Source organism: Macrosteles quadrilineatus, unplaced genomic scaffold (genome assembly GCF_028750875.1).
Source record: "Macrosteles quadrilineatus isolate MER2022 unplaced genomic scaffold, UCM_ALF_1.0 Scaffold_1__1_contigs__length_201487025, whole genome shotgun sequence".
NCBI classification, from domain to species: domain Eukaryota; kingdom Metazoa; phylum Arthropoda; class Insecta; order Hemiptera; family Cicadellidae; genus Macrosteles; species Macrosteles quadrilineatus.
The window spans coordinates 139,224,585-139,242,337 of record NW_026542594.1 but is presented as its reverse complement, the minus strand read 5'-3'; the positions used below and the strand labels follow the sequence as shown (position 1 = coordinate 139,242,337).

Below are 17,753 nucleotides of genomic sequence, written 5' to 3'. Positions count from 1 at the left end.
ATCCTAGAATTTTAGGAACCTCAGACAACAATATTGGACTTAAAATTACATAGGGTGTCTTACTCTCATCACACCTTATTAGATAAACCTCTGGATGACCATCATGGAATAAACCACTATCTAATAATTCATAATCCATTTAAGGACAGGATCTATGTTGTTACCAATTTTAGTAAAATTTCCCAACTTTAACTTTAATACTTTTTTCAATGAAATGGCGACCATACGAAGTAAGTAACAATCAATTGCCGTTATTGATTAATAAAAAAAAACATTATACGCAGAATTTAGTGTTTTCCAAACTAACTACAGGTGCATTTTTGTATAGCATGCGTCGTTTAGGAGTTGTAAGCCAAAAACTGGTCAAATAATCAACCCTTTGGCCATGTTCATGAAAATATCCCAACTTTGAAAAGCTACAGCGGCTAAACGGCTCGGCCGATTTCCAAGTATTTAACATCAATCGATGCGGAATTTAATGCACTAAAAGACACCTTTGAACAACATTTTCCTTAGGATTCGTTATTTAGGAGTTATAAGCGAAAAACTGAGAAAAGTGCAAAATTTTCATAGTTTTTCGACTCCCAAAACTTAAGCAGACGTCAGAATCCGTCGCAAACTCACAGGAGTCTTATTTGGAACCCCCAAAACGTATTAAAACACTTTCCAGCTTTAGACGATTTTTTGGGGAGCATATGTCTAATTTGCCTGGGCTATTAAGAGTGTTGCCGCGATTGAAAGTGACTATCACCGTATTGACAGCTAAGTACAGCTAAGGTTTATGTAAAGTACACTTAACTGTTCTTAAGAGACGCGATTTTATTAATCAAACATTTACATTTCCATCACATTGATACGAAATAGGCTAATAATTACACCATAAAAGACTTTATTCTTCTAAGAGATAAAAAGTTCCAATCTTAATTTAAATGCCCTTTTTAGTACCTTTCCTGCCGTCTAAAGCAGATTGGACGCCAGACAACTAACTTTCAATAGAGTTTGTGCTGCTGTGGAAAACATTCTTCGTAGTGCCACCCGAAAACAACATCTGCTTTAAACATGTCTGACCGCTCGGTTACACTAATTTTGAGGTTCGATCTTAATTCTTATCCATACTGATTAATTTGTATTATTCTGTTTATGTTGTTGATTATCCATATACATAATCGGGACGGAACCTCTCCATATTGACCTAATTTCAAGAATGCATGGAAATGCCGCTGAGTTGCAATGACTGACTCATTACTTTTTTTAATACAACTCCATAACAAACTCACGTTGCTCAGGTGGACCACTCCTCTATGACTACAGATAATGGCATCGTGTATGCTTTCCAACGAGCCTACTCCCACCACCCTCAAACGACCTGTCGCGGAACAGTGCGCTGCAGAAAGTTTTTTTGCCACACCCTGTAGGCTATATATATACATATATACCCAAGTACCACATTGGGTACAAGTGGCCATGGCAGTTAATATTCAATTCTATTTACATATGCCAGAAGGTGTTAAATGTAGCTATCTTTCATGCTCTTTCATTTTTTGACTTATTATAGCTCATCCTCAGCAGCATTCATATGATTACAATAAACCACATCGAGCAATGTTTGTTGAATGTTTATAAACATGTATGTGCAAAAAGAAATAAACTTTATGTGTATCGTTTTGCTGGTATTTAGAAATTTTCGGTATACATGGAGCTATCAAAACCGGACACTAGGCCTACTGAGGAACAGGAGAGAGGTCGCAGTGTCAGCTGACTGGTGGTTTTTATTTCCAGCTTCGTTATCTAGTTCTCATAATAGCTGATAAGTGATTTTGTGCGATTATTCCTCTCTTTTCTTTAACATCTTTTCATTCCAGTTATCTTTCATATGTTCGCAGAAAAATTTTTGTTGTTGCAACTTTTCATAATGCTTTTCTTAACGATTTTCCAAAAAAATATTTAAATGCTGCTAAAGATGAGCTGTAATAAACTTGAAACTTGTACAGCATGGAAGAAAACTACATTTTACTTATTTTGGCTTACGTAAGTACATTTTGATCTTTAATTGATTATCACATCAAGTCCATTGGTGATTGGTGGGATTTCAATCCGGGACCTTGGAAACCGAAGCCCCTCGCTTTACTACTAACTTAACCAGTTTGCTCACAAACCAAACACTTAACTCTTTTAGCATATTTCCCATATAGGGAATAAGGTGGGGGGTTTTATGGGGTAAAAATAGGTTTTTCCCATTTTTGACCCTAAAACACAAAATTTCACAATTTCTTTCCAAACCTTTTTGTAGAGCTTACAACAAATAATAATAATAATGCTTATAAACAAATAATTATAAACAAATAATTTAGTATATTGAAGCGTTATTATGCACCTAATGGTTACGGAGAAAATTCCAAAAATTTGTAAATTAAAAATTCCCATGTTATTCTCATGGAGAATAAGTCAACTGTTGGAGTTTGCTTGTTTATGAACATATTTTGATAAATTTTGGAAAATACATTAATTTATTATTAAACTACAGTATTAACATTTTATAACACAAAACACTTTTTTACCCTCCCTGTTGCAGCAAACCTAAGTACTCGTTAAACTAATTCTATTTAAATAGAGAATACGGGATATTTTTAAGGAGACATTTTAGTGTAAATCCGATCAGGCAAATGAAAATTCGCTAAGTCTGCAGGTTTTCTGCGGCGGGGGTATTACCATAGACAAAAAGAAATAAATATAGACTGTCAGCTGTGCAGTGGTTACCATGTTTACCAAAGGTTCTGGCGCACACTGCTGGGAGCAGCGTCGTGTAGCTACGTAGCGCGTAGGCCGTAAATACATGGCGCTCCCAGCGGTGTGCGCCAGAACATATGATGGTAACCGCAGCTCAGCTGACGGTCTATATTTAATTGTTTTTGTCTATGGTATTACTTAACTCCTGCACCAAAGTCCGAGATGCTAACCACTAGGCCAGCAACACACCCATTATTAAGCGTTGAAAGGGACAAAAGAAGTGGGAATCCAACCAAAACCCTGGTTACTTTATTTTGTAGATAAGTGTTGTTTCTGTGTTAATAAATATAATTATAAATAATTCTGAAAAGTTGTCTTGATCTCCTTTACAGAATATGTGACGCTTCGGAAGCAAGCCACCCTTCTTAACGAAAATGAAATATTCAAGGTTCTTATTTCTCACATCGAAAATCCGTCAGAGTTTTATGTTCACTTCGTCAATAAAAACAATAAGCACCTGGACAAGTAAGTATTTATATTTCTAGTTACAGTACATTGTATACTAGCAGAGTACCTGTCCTTCGTACAGGGTTGGCGTATAATAAGTATAAAATGCTTATTGCAGTTATACTCGTGCTTTGCCTTTGCAATGGGAGAGGACACGGTTTGAAAAAATTAGGTTCTTTTAATGTACGGTATGCTAAAGTATAACACATCTAACATAGTCATAATAATGTTCTACCACTGCATCCAAACAATAAAAAAAGTAAATTACCAAATATTTGCACAATATCACAAATTATTTATAAATAAAAAACATAAGCGTACATGTAAACAATCCTACTTTGACGGTTCCATTTGTGCATCACAGCTTTTTGTTGCTGTTTGGTTCAAATTAGCTGTATAGGTAAACTAAAACTCAATAACTTTTTAATGCTATTAAATATCGTAGAACCAACTTGTCTGGTTGAAACAGCCGGCAAAATTCTTAAATTCCTTTTAAATATGAATACTGATAAAGTTAATATGGGAATCTCCAGAGCCACTGGGGCGGAGCCCAAAAGTATCTTTGAGATAAAGAGTATGTCTATATGTTAATCGGGAACGTAAGCTATCATCATACCAAATTTCAGCCCAATCCGACCAGTAGTTAAAGCGGGATTGGACTTAAAACACACAAACAAACAAATAAACAAACAAACACAAACTTTCAAATTTATAATATTATATATTATAATATTATAGTATGATAAATATTTACTATGTGATTTATTGTGGGTTATTCTGAATAATACATTTAAAACATTGGTTCAAATTTGAGCTTAAACTATACTAAGATGAAAACGTGAGGCGGTTTTCTGAAATATTCAGATTAGGTTAATTTCTAGAATATGACGGGTACTTTTTCTGATAGGAGGGTTTGAAACTTGTTTTGTGGTTTTAGTTGTGAAGCTGAAGCTCTTGTCTTGCCAGAACTGTTATGTAATTCTCTCTGTGGGTTTTACAACCCGTTTAGAGTAATTCTAAACATTTTACATTATCTTTAAACATTTATAAAAAGCTTTGAAAAATGCTTAGTTGTGGGTCTTCTTATGTTTGATACTGGTTTAAAACTTATAAAATACCAAAATTGACTGTTTAATATCGTTATTCAGATGTTAAAAATCCTACAGTTATGCATGAGTTATCCAAAATTAAATTTCTTTCAACATTTGTGTTTGTACAACATTATATTTTACCAATGTAAATGTTTTACAGACTATTAGAAGATATGTGTAAATATTATTCCACCCAAGAAAAGCTAGAATTTTCTTCTTGGCAAGAAGCAAGATCTAAATTGGGGCAGTTTTGTGTGTGTCAGTGGCCGGACGATAACAAATGGTATAGAGTGGAGGTATTAGAATGGTGTACAGAGGTAAGTAAAATGTGGTTCATTACTATTTCTTGAGCTTTTATATGAAGACAATTTGTTCTCAAAGTATAGTATAAAGTTGTCTCCCAATTTTACATTATTGGCTCTTCAACAGCAACCAAAATTCGCCAAAGACCCAAAAAGTGTTAGTTTGAGATTCACTTGAAGTAATCAGGACAGCTAATATTGAGAAACTTTAAGATTTGTGTTAGCTTTAATATCTTTTAAGAACAGAACTTGTATTAAATAGTCAATTATCAAAGTCAAATAAAAGTCCGTTTCTTTTTAGTACAGGTACAACATTTCATAACTGTTTATTTACTATTATTTTTAACAATGTTAAAACATGTGATATTTTAATCTTCACAAACAAGTTATAGCAGAAAAGATTAATCAATGAACATAACATATATATGAAATTAGTCATTAACATCTTTCCTCAGGTAGAATGGCAATTTTTGTCATCGGACGCCAAAAAGTACCTTTTGGTGATGTGATGTCAACAACTCTTACTTGTCCATCTCGACCGGGGTACAGGGCAGATATTCTTCCAAGGGGCCAGGTGTTGTCGTGCATTGTCTTTGTCTACGATTATTGCCAAGTCGTTAACTTCAGGTGGAATAGTTCTTTTGTGCCATTTGCACCTCCTTGTCAAGCAGGGTAAATACTCATGAATCCATCTTTTCCAAAAGTTGTCCAGTAGGGTCTTAATTAGAGGTGTGGGGATAGTGAAATTTCATTTTGGATCGGATTCGGATCGGATAGTTGAGGCTCGGTTCGGATCGGATCGGATATTGGGAGGATCGGATTCAGATAGTTCGGTGCGGTTAATAATAAGCTACATATGTATTTTTAACCTATAAAACACTGTAAAGCTGTGTAAATAAACTTAAATGACAATTTTGAATTATAGAACAGTTTTTCTTTTTTGAAAATCACAATTCACAACATCTCTTTTCAAAAGTTGGTTGCTTGAATTAAGTACACTAGCAGCCGAAATCTTCACACAACACTTTAGCTCAGCAGGACTGATGTCAAACGTTGGGCTTGTTCACTTGAGGTTAAGTTTTATGTTGTTTCCTGGTTCTCACAAGACAAGGAGTTCTATCTCAAGTTTATTTTCACATTGTATTTCCTTACGTTTTTGGAAAGGATTATTGGCCTTAAGTGACATTCTGTGGGTTTGTCAAGTTTAGAAAACATCACTAATGCACTAAGCTGGGCTCTAGCTCACGATTTGATTTGATGTTGCGGCAAGTTAATTAGGGCAATTAGGCTTTATAACTCTGTAAAAGGTGTGTAGGCCTATCCCTGAATTTATACATTTTATTCTACACTTATTCACTGCCAAACTGAATTCAGTAGAACCTTGATGAACCAAGAATTACACTAGCCTGCATAACTTCATTACCCCAAGTAAAATACCAAGGTAATTTTTAACCCTTTTAAGGCCGACGGCCGTAATAGGCCCCGTGGCAAAATTCACGTCCGCGGCCGGCAGTCGTAATAGGCACCCGCGGCAAAATCCACGCCCGCGGCGGGCGGCCGTAATAGGCACCCGTCTGTTATATTTGTCTTTACAGGCCACCTAAACGTCCAAACATGCTGTAATTTGGCATGAAGTCTTTATATAGTATATAATTTAGAGGAATCATACTCAATGGTCTTTATTTTTAATCTTCATTATGTTGGTAACTCTGTTTACTCAGCTGTCTGTCGGGACATTGTAAAATGTCATTATGAGTAAAAGAGTGAGAGAAAAGTCCCCGACTAGTGAAAATACTTTGGTGAACAACATTTTAGGTAGTGGTGTACAGTTTGTTGATGATGATGGGGGATTACGTGATAGTGATTTGGAGGCTATGTATGACAATGATTCAGAAGATTAGTTAGAAAATGAATATAATAGGCCTAGTGATGATGACAGTGAACCTGTAGATGATACAGACGAAGACCCTGACTTTGAACCTACAGTGTCCACCAGAGAGTAGTTCAGAGGAGGAGGCTGCTCCATCAACTGCAACTGGTAGGCCTAGGGGTAGACAAAGATAGATAAAGTAGGGGGATAAAACAGGACTTTTTTTGGCTGGGTGAGTGGGATTTTTGTTTTATTCCGGTGGAAAGACTGAATTAGACCTAGACTTAATATATTTTACAATTCTTCCCCAATATCTCATATAGAATAGCTGGACCTGTTTTGTTTTCAACTTAACTTTGTTTTGAATGTTTATAAATCACTCTAAAAAAGTTGTATATTAGGTATGAAAGGTTATTCAAAAGTACGGTAACACAAAGAAACTGCCTCTTTAACGTCAGTTTATGAAATCAGCAAAACTCAATTGTGTTGGAATTGTATAAGCGTATCGATCGTGAATTTTTTAAAGCTACAATGAAAACCATGAATTCTGCATGAATTTTATCATACCACTATGGTTGCAACCCTGTACATGTTTCGTTAACGGTTGTTGAAAGAAATTAAATAAACATTATCATCATGCTTAATTAATAACATTTGAAAGGTATTTTAAAAGTGGACCTCATTGTTTGTAATGTTTAACTTTCATAAAAGTTACAGTTATAACCTGTAAAGTAAAGTAACCTGATGTATAGTAACCTTTATACCTTATAACCTTTATAACAATATTTATTTACCTATATTTCATTGTTATGGTCTTCAATTAACCTAGTGCAAACTTCATCGATACATCTTGATACAGTTTTGTCTGAACGAAAATGACAGACTAACATAGCTGTCTCCAGTAACAAGAAATCTCAAAGAAACAGCAAGTCGCTCTTGCATAGGTGTAGTTTCTCTCAATACAAATACTGTGTAGCACGGAAGACTCTATCTCGTACACTAACTAGTACGGCCTCCAGATGGCGAGACACGCGTTGTGGGACAGGTCTTGTGTGGAGCTATACGCGCACCGACGCTCCAGCCCGCGCATTTTAACCGTTGTCGAGGGACATAGGCTAAACATGTGAAGTGAGTAGAAGAACGGGTGGCTAGTTCTTGTTTCTCTGAATTCTGGTAAAGGCACCATTGGGGGGGGGGGGGGGGGCAGGCTTCACACAATTCAATCTGCACCTCATGCATTCTTTCTTAATTTTCTTTAGAAGTGGTCGTGGATTTGTTATCCAGAATCTTTCTCTTATCTTGCACCCAACTGTCTCAAAACTTTGATGGAAACATTCATTATAATACATTTGTCCCATCAATCTCGAAGTAAAGTGTCGGCCATCTAATATGATAAGATTTTTCTGATCTTCTGTCGGTTCGGGTGAGTTTGAGGTTCTTGATGACATTCTTAAAATGTTGGTAGAATCCAAATATGGAGAGAATGAATAAATGCGGCTTGACTTCGGAATAGACTTCTTTCTCTTCAAAAGTTTCCTTTCTTCACCAAAGGTTTCATCTTGTGCAAATTTCAAAAGAATTTCTTCGGCAGCTTTCAGCTCTTTAGGTTCCAGCTCAACGATGTTGTTGTAGTCTATTGGTCCAAATCGAAGTTGAGTTTTGTCGTTTGATTTGCACCTCGATTTTATATTATTGACATATCTCAAAATCCAAGCAACAATTCTAGTCGGTTTCTCCCATGACAAGAACTTTGAAATGTCAATTATTTTTTTCAAACTGTAGTTTTACTGTTACTAGGATGTTTTGAATAGTTACGCAATATTTTTACATTTGGCTTTATATGGGCTGTATTATGACTTATTTACATTTTTCAGAGTAACTTGGTGAAAGTGTGGTTTGTGGACTATGGCAACACTGATAGTGTACTTTTTACCTGTCTTCAGCCACTGCTCAAAATATTTGGAAAATTATCCATTTGTAGCCAAGAATGTCATCTTGCCAAGGTAAGCATTCATTGTGTAGTCAATGTGTAGCGACTCGCTATAAGTACAAGTACAGTAAATTATTTTGTTATTTCTTATCCTATTAAAGCTGTAAATGTATCCAGGTATTTTAAATTGAACTTGAGCTGACAACTCACTTGACATAAGTTTAAGTTACAGAACAGTAAAACACTGACATTCTGTTATAGAGGAATTTAATGAACATAATTAACAGTGAATATAACAAATCACAATTACAGATACAATGAGTACAGATTGGGAATTAATAAATACAAAATTTATGAATAAAATAAAATATAAATGGCAAATGATCAGCAGAGAACAGGGGTATTTTAGAGGAATGAACTAAGCAAAAATCCTTAAAACAAATATAGAAACGAACAATAATAGGGTTGAAAGTCTGATAATCAATTAAAAAGGGAAATGGAGTGCATGAAATAATATATGTTGTCAAATGGAATTTAATGAATAAAATAATATTTAATTAAATACAACTAAATTTTAAATTACAACAATCTCTCTCTAGAGAGGAGGAATTAAATGGTTAAGACATTTTTAATTATTTAGCGAGGGAGCAAGCAGATTTAGAATGATAATACATTATGGTTACAAATACATTTAAATTGATACACACATATTTCACTTTGATGTTTGCACTACCTAATTTCTTCCACAAAAGTGACAACAAGCCATGGTAACTAAACTTTGATGCAACACATACACAACACACGCTAAGCTGATTTCTTGGAAACCAAAAATTTATTCTTGAGATAGTCCAGAGGGTCACGCCTGTATCTCTCCGCCAATCGGGTGGTGAAACGTCGTCCAGCACGGGTCTCCTTTCATCTGATTGGTTTTTGTGAGTCCACGTGATTTGGACACATGTAGGGACAATGAAATGGATCAATAGTAATAGTTAATCTCAACACTCAAATGAGGAACAACAATAATAATTCAGCAACGTAACACTCTTAACCTAATTCATCAATAGTCTAAATCTAGTTTGGTTTGGATTTGGTGGCCACCATCCTGAAAATAACAGTGGTAGACAATTTACAGAACATTAAACATACAAAACGAGTAATGAAGTACTGAGACAACTTATAACTAAATAGGTCTAAATGCAATGATGATTTCTCGGTGGAGTTGTACCAGTCCAAGATGAGAAGTCCAGACGTGGTGGTGTCCGTGTGGAAGGGGCTAATCGGTCTGAATACCCAAATATAAATTCATATCAAGCAGAAGTAAAAAAGAAATATTCGTCTTGAATTAGGCTAACTGGCGAAATAACAGTAGTATACTAATTCAAAAGATATTACAAACAATATTAATTAAAACAATGAGGAGATCTGACCCCAAAAGGTATGAATAAGCTATAGAATCAGAAACAAGTACTAACCTAACCTACTCTTGGTTCACATGGCCTAACCTAACAGAATAAACATGAAAATATAGAACATGGCAGGTGAATACACTGTATTAATATTTACCCTGAAATACAAATACAATTGAATATGTGATTTCTAAAAGATTTAACCTAACTTACATTTTTAACGAACGATGAGTGAATGAACATTCAAATGATATAAATGAAATTATTTCAACTGACTGAGCACTAGGCCTACCATAGGTTAACCTCATGAAAGAAAACACATCTGTTAATTAGTTTCAAGAGTGAATTGCAACTATTACATTGGCAAATTCCAATTTAGACACAGCGCATTAATAAAATCTGTTCGGAAAATAGATTGCTAACATGACATACAACATTTACATAAATTATTTTTAAGGATAGATGAACGACAATACACGTTAAATGGAGAGGCTGACACATTAAGTGGTAAATAACATCTAACAAATTAATTTAAGACAGACCTAACTGTGATTACCAGGCAATTGGAGCTAGATCAATTAACAATTTATCTATTGTTTATTGTTGTAACAGTTTTTTCCAGTACATTCCTAAGCATTAATAAAGACCACGTTTTGAGTTGCATCAAACCTTTTAAAAGTCACACAAAATAATTAATTTACCCTTTCTACGATTAAATTTTTGATAGAAAACAAAGTACTTTATCATCCTGGAAGTAACTAAACGGTACATTAACATTTTTTTGTCGATTTCCTAGCTTCCATGCATGAATGGTCTGGAGCCTAGCCTAGGCCTAGCTGAATTTGTCAATCAATTAAGCATTTCAGACTTTACTTTAATTCACTAGAAACATCAGACTCGATTTAATACGACTACAATTGATAATTTTTAGGAAATATTTTGTCTGCCTTACCTCTTTGTATTAAATACACTTCCAATTAGAATCCTCCAACGGAGCAGAAGAGGGTCATCTCGTAGGCACGTCTTGTTTCTTCGGAACTCAACACCAAAAAGACCTAACCATTGTCCAAATTATGTAACTTTCTGATGACTCATCCTCACGTCAGCGTTCAAGAGCCAGCTTGTCTGTTGCCGGTTAACGGCTTGAAACTAGGTCAACCGCTCCAGTCCATTCTAATACGATTTGGATTGAAGTTTTTACTCACTCCTTGGCAGGCAATACTTGAACGCTCTAGGTAGTGGACAGGTTTGTCGGGGCGCGCACCAAAAAAACAAATAATCTATGGTTTAGGTGATCAGTCTAAACATCTATCAAGTGGCCAGAAACGAGCGTTACAATATCAAAGTGAAAAAGTAAATCAGTCCTTGGTCCAAGTCTTAACTTGAGACGTATGGTAATAGCTTATGTAGGAAATTCGCTAAAAATGATATTCCCATGTTTAAGTTGTGACCAGTTTTAAAATAAATTAGCCTATTTAAATTGAATCCCAAAAAGAGTGTGTGATTTTGCAATTTAAATTTAAAAAAACCTGTTTTTTGGTTGGATAATTAGCCTATTTGATATTCTAATAGAATACTGTCATATTAACTAAGAACATATAATTTAAATTAAAGAAAACTCATTTTTTGCTTTAATAATTTAATATGAAAACCTAGATAACATTTAAACATTGTTGTTTAGTGCTAATTTTTGAACGAAATTATTTTACCTGCAAATTTATGTGGCACTAGCAAACCCGTCGTGGCTTCGCTCATGAAGATTTTTTTTATTTAAAAGATAAATGTTCAACCTTTGTAGGACCTATACTTCTTAATTGTTTAATTCATTTAACTATTACAAATCTGTTATGCAGTACAGTACATTATGTTGCTTTTTCTAGCCACAAAAATAATGTAAATATTTTAATTTTATGCAATAAAATATAACAAGCTGTTCCCTTAATTAATAGTTCAGATTCAAAAGTATTCATGTGTTCAAATGTAAACAAATATAATTTCTCCATAAGGATAATATGTAGAGGTGTGTGGATAGTGAAATTTCATTTCGGATCGGATTCGGATCGGATAGTTGAGGTTCGGTTCGGATTGGATCGGATATTGGGAGGTTCGGATTCGGATATTTTCAGATTCGGATAGTTCGGCGCGGTTAATAATAAGCTGCATATGTATTTTTAACCTATAAAACAATGTAAAGCTGTGTAAATAAACTCAAATGACGATTTTGAACTATAGAATTTCAAATTAGCCAAGTCCACAGTTTTCTCTCTCTTGAAAATCACAATTCACAACACTTATTTTCAAAAGTTGGTTGCTTGAATTAAGTACACTAGCAGCCGAAATCTTCACACAACACCTTAGCTCAGCAGGACTTATGTCAAACGTTTGGGCTTGTTTACTTGAGGTTATGTTTTATCTTGTTTCCTGGTTCTCACAAGCCAAGGAGTTCGATCTCAAGTTTATTTTCACATTGTATTTCCTTATGTTTTTGGAACGGATTATTGGCCTTAAGTGGCATTCTGCGGGTTTGTTAAGTTTAGAAAACATCACTAATGCACTAAGATGGGCTCTAGCTCACGATTTGATGTTGGGCAATTAGACTTTATAACTGTGTAAAAGGTGTGTATCCCAGAATTTATAAATTGCATTCTACACTTATTCACTGCCAAACATAATTCAGTAGAATCTTGATGAACCGAGAATTACACTAGCCTACATAACTTCATTACCCCAAGTAAAATACCAAGATAATTTTTATAATTGCATTTGAATCGTATAATCTTAGTTTGTTAAAAATGGATTGTATGTTCAACAATAATTGCAGTCCATTATTGTTAAGCAGTATGGTCCCAAATTATTGTTTTTGATTTTGAAACATCACAGTTCATTTGACAAAATTATAGTTGACGCAACCCAATGTCAAGTCACGTTGTGCAATAGTTTGTTTACAAGTTTTCTCCAGACCACGGGGGAGGGGAGGGTCTGATAAGCCGTCTATTGTTCACCCCCAAGAAGGTCCAACCCTCATTAGTGCCGCTCGGCTGCACTCAGTGGGGAACCCAATACCACAAATCAATCTTTTAAATGAATACAAATATTTTGTAATAATTGTTTTATTAATATTCACCTTGAAATTTCAATAAATTTGACAAAAATCGGCCATTTTGACCGATTATGAATACAGTACCAAATACCAATAAAGTAGTACATTCATTGGTAATTAAATAATAGGTAAAAATTAACCGATTTTCGTCAAGTTTTACCCCCTGCTTTGCGCTATGTCACCAAAGCTGATAACGACATGGGTGATTAGTAACCATGGCAACTTGTTGAATGAACTTGATGAAGGGAAACCCAAGAAATAGAAGAACAAAGAGAAAGAATAACGACTGTTATCTTTATACCCTTTTTACAATTTCCGTTATTGTTATCGTTATGTAAGATTTTATGATTTTGTTTTATAGGTTTATAAAATAATTCTTTTTAACTACGGGAATATCAATTTATAATTAATTTATCAACGTGCTTCTCTTCTGAAACAGCAATACCGGATGCATAATAAAGGTCAATGACCTAAAATATCACGATTGTGCAATATTGTATTTTGATGTTGAAATTAAAATCACGACAAAAGTTTGTATATATCCATGGTCCCTATCGTTTAATCATTTAATATGTACACAATCAATGCTAAATAATTGTGGTTAGTTCTAACTTTATTTTTTATTATTCAAAGTTTCTACACAGTAAGACAATCCAAAGTCAAACCGGGCAATGAATACCCAAAAAACAACGTATCTTGTCCTGTGATTGGAATACCACTCGCCGGCCAGTCCTTTAGGTTTAGGGAAGTAGTGCAAGTCTATATATAGCTTCAAGGTCTTACCCACCCCTTCCCCCTCCGGTCATACTTGACTCACTACCCGCGCTCCTTTCGAGGTCATTGCCCAACCCCTCCCACCCTTCTATTGTGTTGCCTTTCTATTGTTTCTATTCTGACTTTTTTTCGGGAATCATTAAATCTATTGTTTACGTAACATCACAGTAGTAGGCTAGATTTTCTACTTTGAAACAGTACTGTAAAAAAAACTATTACGCAGTGCCCCTAGTATCAGGAGCGAGACAAGCACGAGTTTACTTTCATTTGACCTTGACCATGGTAGTTCTTTTCTGCTTTATGTCTGTTCGTTCCAGACGAATCTAATCGTAAAGCAAAACAGCCGATAACGACTAAACTAGTTAACGGTATTGCATCATACGGCTTCTTTGCCGTTTGCTGTTAGGTCGTTGGAAACGTATTGCTGTAATTTTGTCCTGGGAAACTAATGGTGGTTATGGAGATTTAGTTTTCTGTGTAAAACGTCAAAATATATTGTCTATCCGAAAAAGTCGGATATATAACGGATAGTGTCGGATATGGAATTTGGGCTCGGTTCGGATACGGATATCCAAACCGAACCGAATCCGACCCGATTTTTCGGATATCCGCACACCTTTAATAATATGGGAACTTAAAAAGCCACTGGGGCAGAGCCCTGATGGAGTTTCTTGAAAACACTTCTTCTTCTTATTACCTTATTACGCTTCTTATAAGAATAAGAATAAGAATATTTTATTTCCATTGATCTGTTTGTACAGAAATAGGACAAGTCAATTTGTTATACAATGTTATACAAATGTAACATATAGCAAATAAAAATAAAACAAGACATTAATGACAGTACTGTTTCAAAGTAGAAAATCTAGCCTACTACTGTGATGTTACGTAAACAATAGATTTAATGATTCCCGAAAAAAAGACATTAATCAATCAATCAAAATAACTTTATTCATATTGCACATTTTGTACAGAATGGAGTCAGTTATAAAAACACAATATTAAACTTAAGACTACTTACAAAGAACATTGTTATTATAAAAAAAATCAAATTTCAGGAAGTTGGAAAAAATCTTCTAATTTATACAAGGGTCTGTTGGTGAGAAATAATTTCAAACGTTTTTTAAATGAATTAAAATTACTTATATTTTTTATATTGTCAGGTAAGCTATTGAAATATTTAACACCACTATAAGATGGAATTTTTTCATAAACCGATAAATTATGTCTGTTGAACGCCAATTCATTACCTTTTCTGGTTGAATATGTATGAAAAGAGTTCAATTTTGGCAATCTTTCATGGTTTGATTTAATATAAAGGGCTATTTGATAAATGTATAAGCTAAAAACAGTCATAATTCCTATTTCTTTAAACTGCTCTTTTGCGGATGTTTTTGACTTTAGTTTTAACATAATGCGAATTGCTTTTTTTTGAAGTTCTAGAATGCTATTTAGGTTAAAATTAGGGATGGACGGGATTGAATTTTTAGTTCGGGACGGGACGGGACGGGATTTTTATTTCCTTCCCGATTTTCGGGACGGGATTTTTTTCTGTTCATAAAAAGAAAGTACTGTTTTGCAGTTACCAAAAAACACATACGAAATCAATTTTTACCATTTGTGGCACTGATCTATAGAAACCAAAAAATGGGTAACAATTTACAGGTACCTATAGTAACTTGTGACTCGCGGGTCACGGGGTGATCGTCTGTATGACTCACAGTCACGGCGCGATCGTCGTCATGACTCGCGATCACGGCGCGATCGTCGGTATGACTCGCGGTCACGGCGCGATCGTAGGTAGGACTCCATGGTCACGGCACGATCGTCGTCATGACTCGCGGTCACGGCGCGATCGTCGGTATGACTCCGCGGTAACGGCGCGAACGTCGGTAGGACTCCGCGGTCACGGTGCGATCGTCGATATGACTCGCGATCACGGCGCGATCGTCGGTATGACTCGCGGTCACGGCGCGATCGTCGGTATGACTCGCGGTCACGGCGCAATCGTCGGTAGGACTCCACGGTCACGGCGCGATCGCCGGTATGACTCGCGGTCACGGCGCGATCGTCGGTATGACTCCGCGGTAACGGCGCGAACGTCGGTAGGACTCCGCGATCACGGCGCGATCGTGGATATAACTCCGCGGTCACGGGGTTATCGTCGGTATGACTCGCGGTCACGGCATGATCGTCGGTATGACTCGCAGTCACGGCGCGATCGTTGGTATGACTCGCGGTCACAGCGCGATCGTCGGTATGACTCGCGGTCACGGCGCGATCTTCGATATGACTCGCGGTCACGGCGCGATCGTCTGTATGACTCGCGGTCACGGCGCGATCGTCGGTAGGACTCCATGGTCACGTCGCGATCGTCGGTATGACTCCGCGGTCACGGCGCGATCGTCTGTATGACTCGCGGTCACGGCGTGATCGTCGGTATGACTCGTGGTCACAGCGCGATCGTCGGTATGACGTCGCGGCGCGATCGTCGTTATGACTCCGCGGTCAGTCGGTATGACTCCGCGGTCACAGCCCGATCGTCGTTATGACTCGCGGTCACGGTGCAATCGTCGGTCCAATAATCGCGGCCACGGCGCGATCGTCGTTATGACTCCGCGGTCACGGCGTAATCGTCGAAATTACTTCGTCTCCTGCGTTCGCGGACCTATCGCTCGCAATAACGGCGTTATCGGCACTCGCGAAGCGGAAAAATCGCCGACGATCGGACCAAATCCCGACCCGAAAAATTCCCGAGTCAAATGTAATCCCGTCCCGATAATCGGGAATATTTTTTTCCCGAAAAATTCCCGAAATTTCGGGACCCGTCCATCCCTAGTTAAAATTTGATGTGCCCCCATAAAGACACAACCCAAAAGAAATATGTGATTCAATTAAGGAATGATATACTATTTTTAAGGTTTTTAAACTACTAAATTTTGACATCTGTCTTAATGCATGTATGCCTGAGTTGACTTTATTACAAACATTTTCAACATGACTGTCCCAGTTGAATTTATCATCTATATGCAATCCAAGAAATTTTATTGTTTTAACTTCATTTAGTAAAATTGTATCCATAAAAATATTAAACTCAGGTGAATTTTTGCTCGTTGAAGAAAAATTTATATAATTAGTTTTTATTGTATTCGGTAATAAATTGATTTCATTTAAATATTGGTTACATTTGGTAAGCTCAACAAAAGAAGAGACTTCCACATCAGCATTTGAATTTCCGGATATTTTTATATTGATGTCATCAGCAAATAAACAAACACGATTGGGAGATTCTATCAATGAGGGGAAGTCAGTTAAGTAAATTAAGAATAATAAGGGCCCCAATATTGATCCTTGAGGGACACCATACTTAACAATTTTCGTTGAGGAAGTGTAAGTAATCAATTGATTATGGCTATTTATGTGATCAATTGTGACATACTGCTGCCTGCCTGTAAGATAAGATTCAAACCAACGCCAAGCTCTCCCTTTTACACCGTTATATTTAAGTTTTTCAAGAAGTAAATCATGTGAGACACTATCAAAGGCTTTTGTTAAGTCTAAGAATATTCCCACTACTTTTTCCTTTGAATCAATTGAATTAATTATAGATTCACAGAAATCGACTCCTGCGTCAATCACGGACCTTCCTTCTCTAAAACCATATTGTTCCTTATCTAATAAATTATTTTCCTCTAAGTATTTTGAAAGTTGTATATGCACAACTCGCTCAAAAATTTTTGAAAATGAGCATAACAATGAGATAGGTCTGTAATTACACACTTCTTCTGGGTTACCATTTTTATAACAAGGTTTAATTTTTGATTTTTTTAATTTTTCGGGGAAAATTCCAGAGATAAAAGAAGAGTTTATAACATGTAGTAATGGTAATAATATATATAGACGAGCCTGTTTAATTATTGGCATTGGTATTTCATCCCAGCCAGTGGAAAATTTATTATCAAAAGAAGTTATATATAATGTTATCCAGCTCTTCATAAGTAATTGGTGAAAGACTGAATTTTGATATCAATTTTTGGGAGGGTGAG

The 17,753-nt window shown here is 35.9% G+C and overlaps 1 protein-coding gene across 5 annotated transcripts in view; it reads left to right on the top strand.

The window, feature by feature from the left end:
* The window catches only part of LOC128985640 (uncharacterized), a 153,079-nt gene that overhangs the window by 70,725 nt on the left and 64,601 nt on the right, over positions 1-17,753 (top strand). For all 5 annotated transcript variants that reach the window (XM_054405404.1, XM_054405377.1, XM_054405395.1 and 2 more), the window contains exons 7-9: positions 3,120-3,252; positions 4,486-4,642; positions 8,372-8,500. In XM_054405404.1, the coding sequence (XP_054261379.1) occupies positions 3,120-3,252; positions 4,486-4,642; positions 8,372-8,500 (419 nt within the window). The remainder of the gene's footprint in view (positions 1-3,119; positions 3,253-4,485; positions 4,643-8,371; positions 8,501-17,753) is intronic.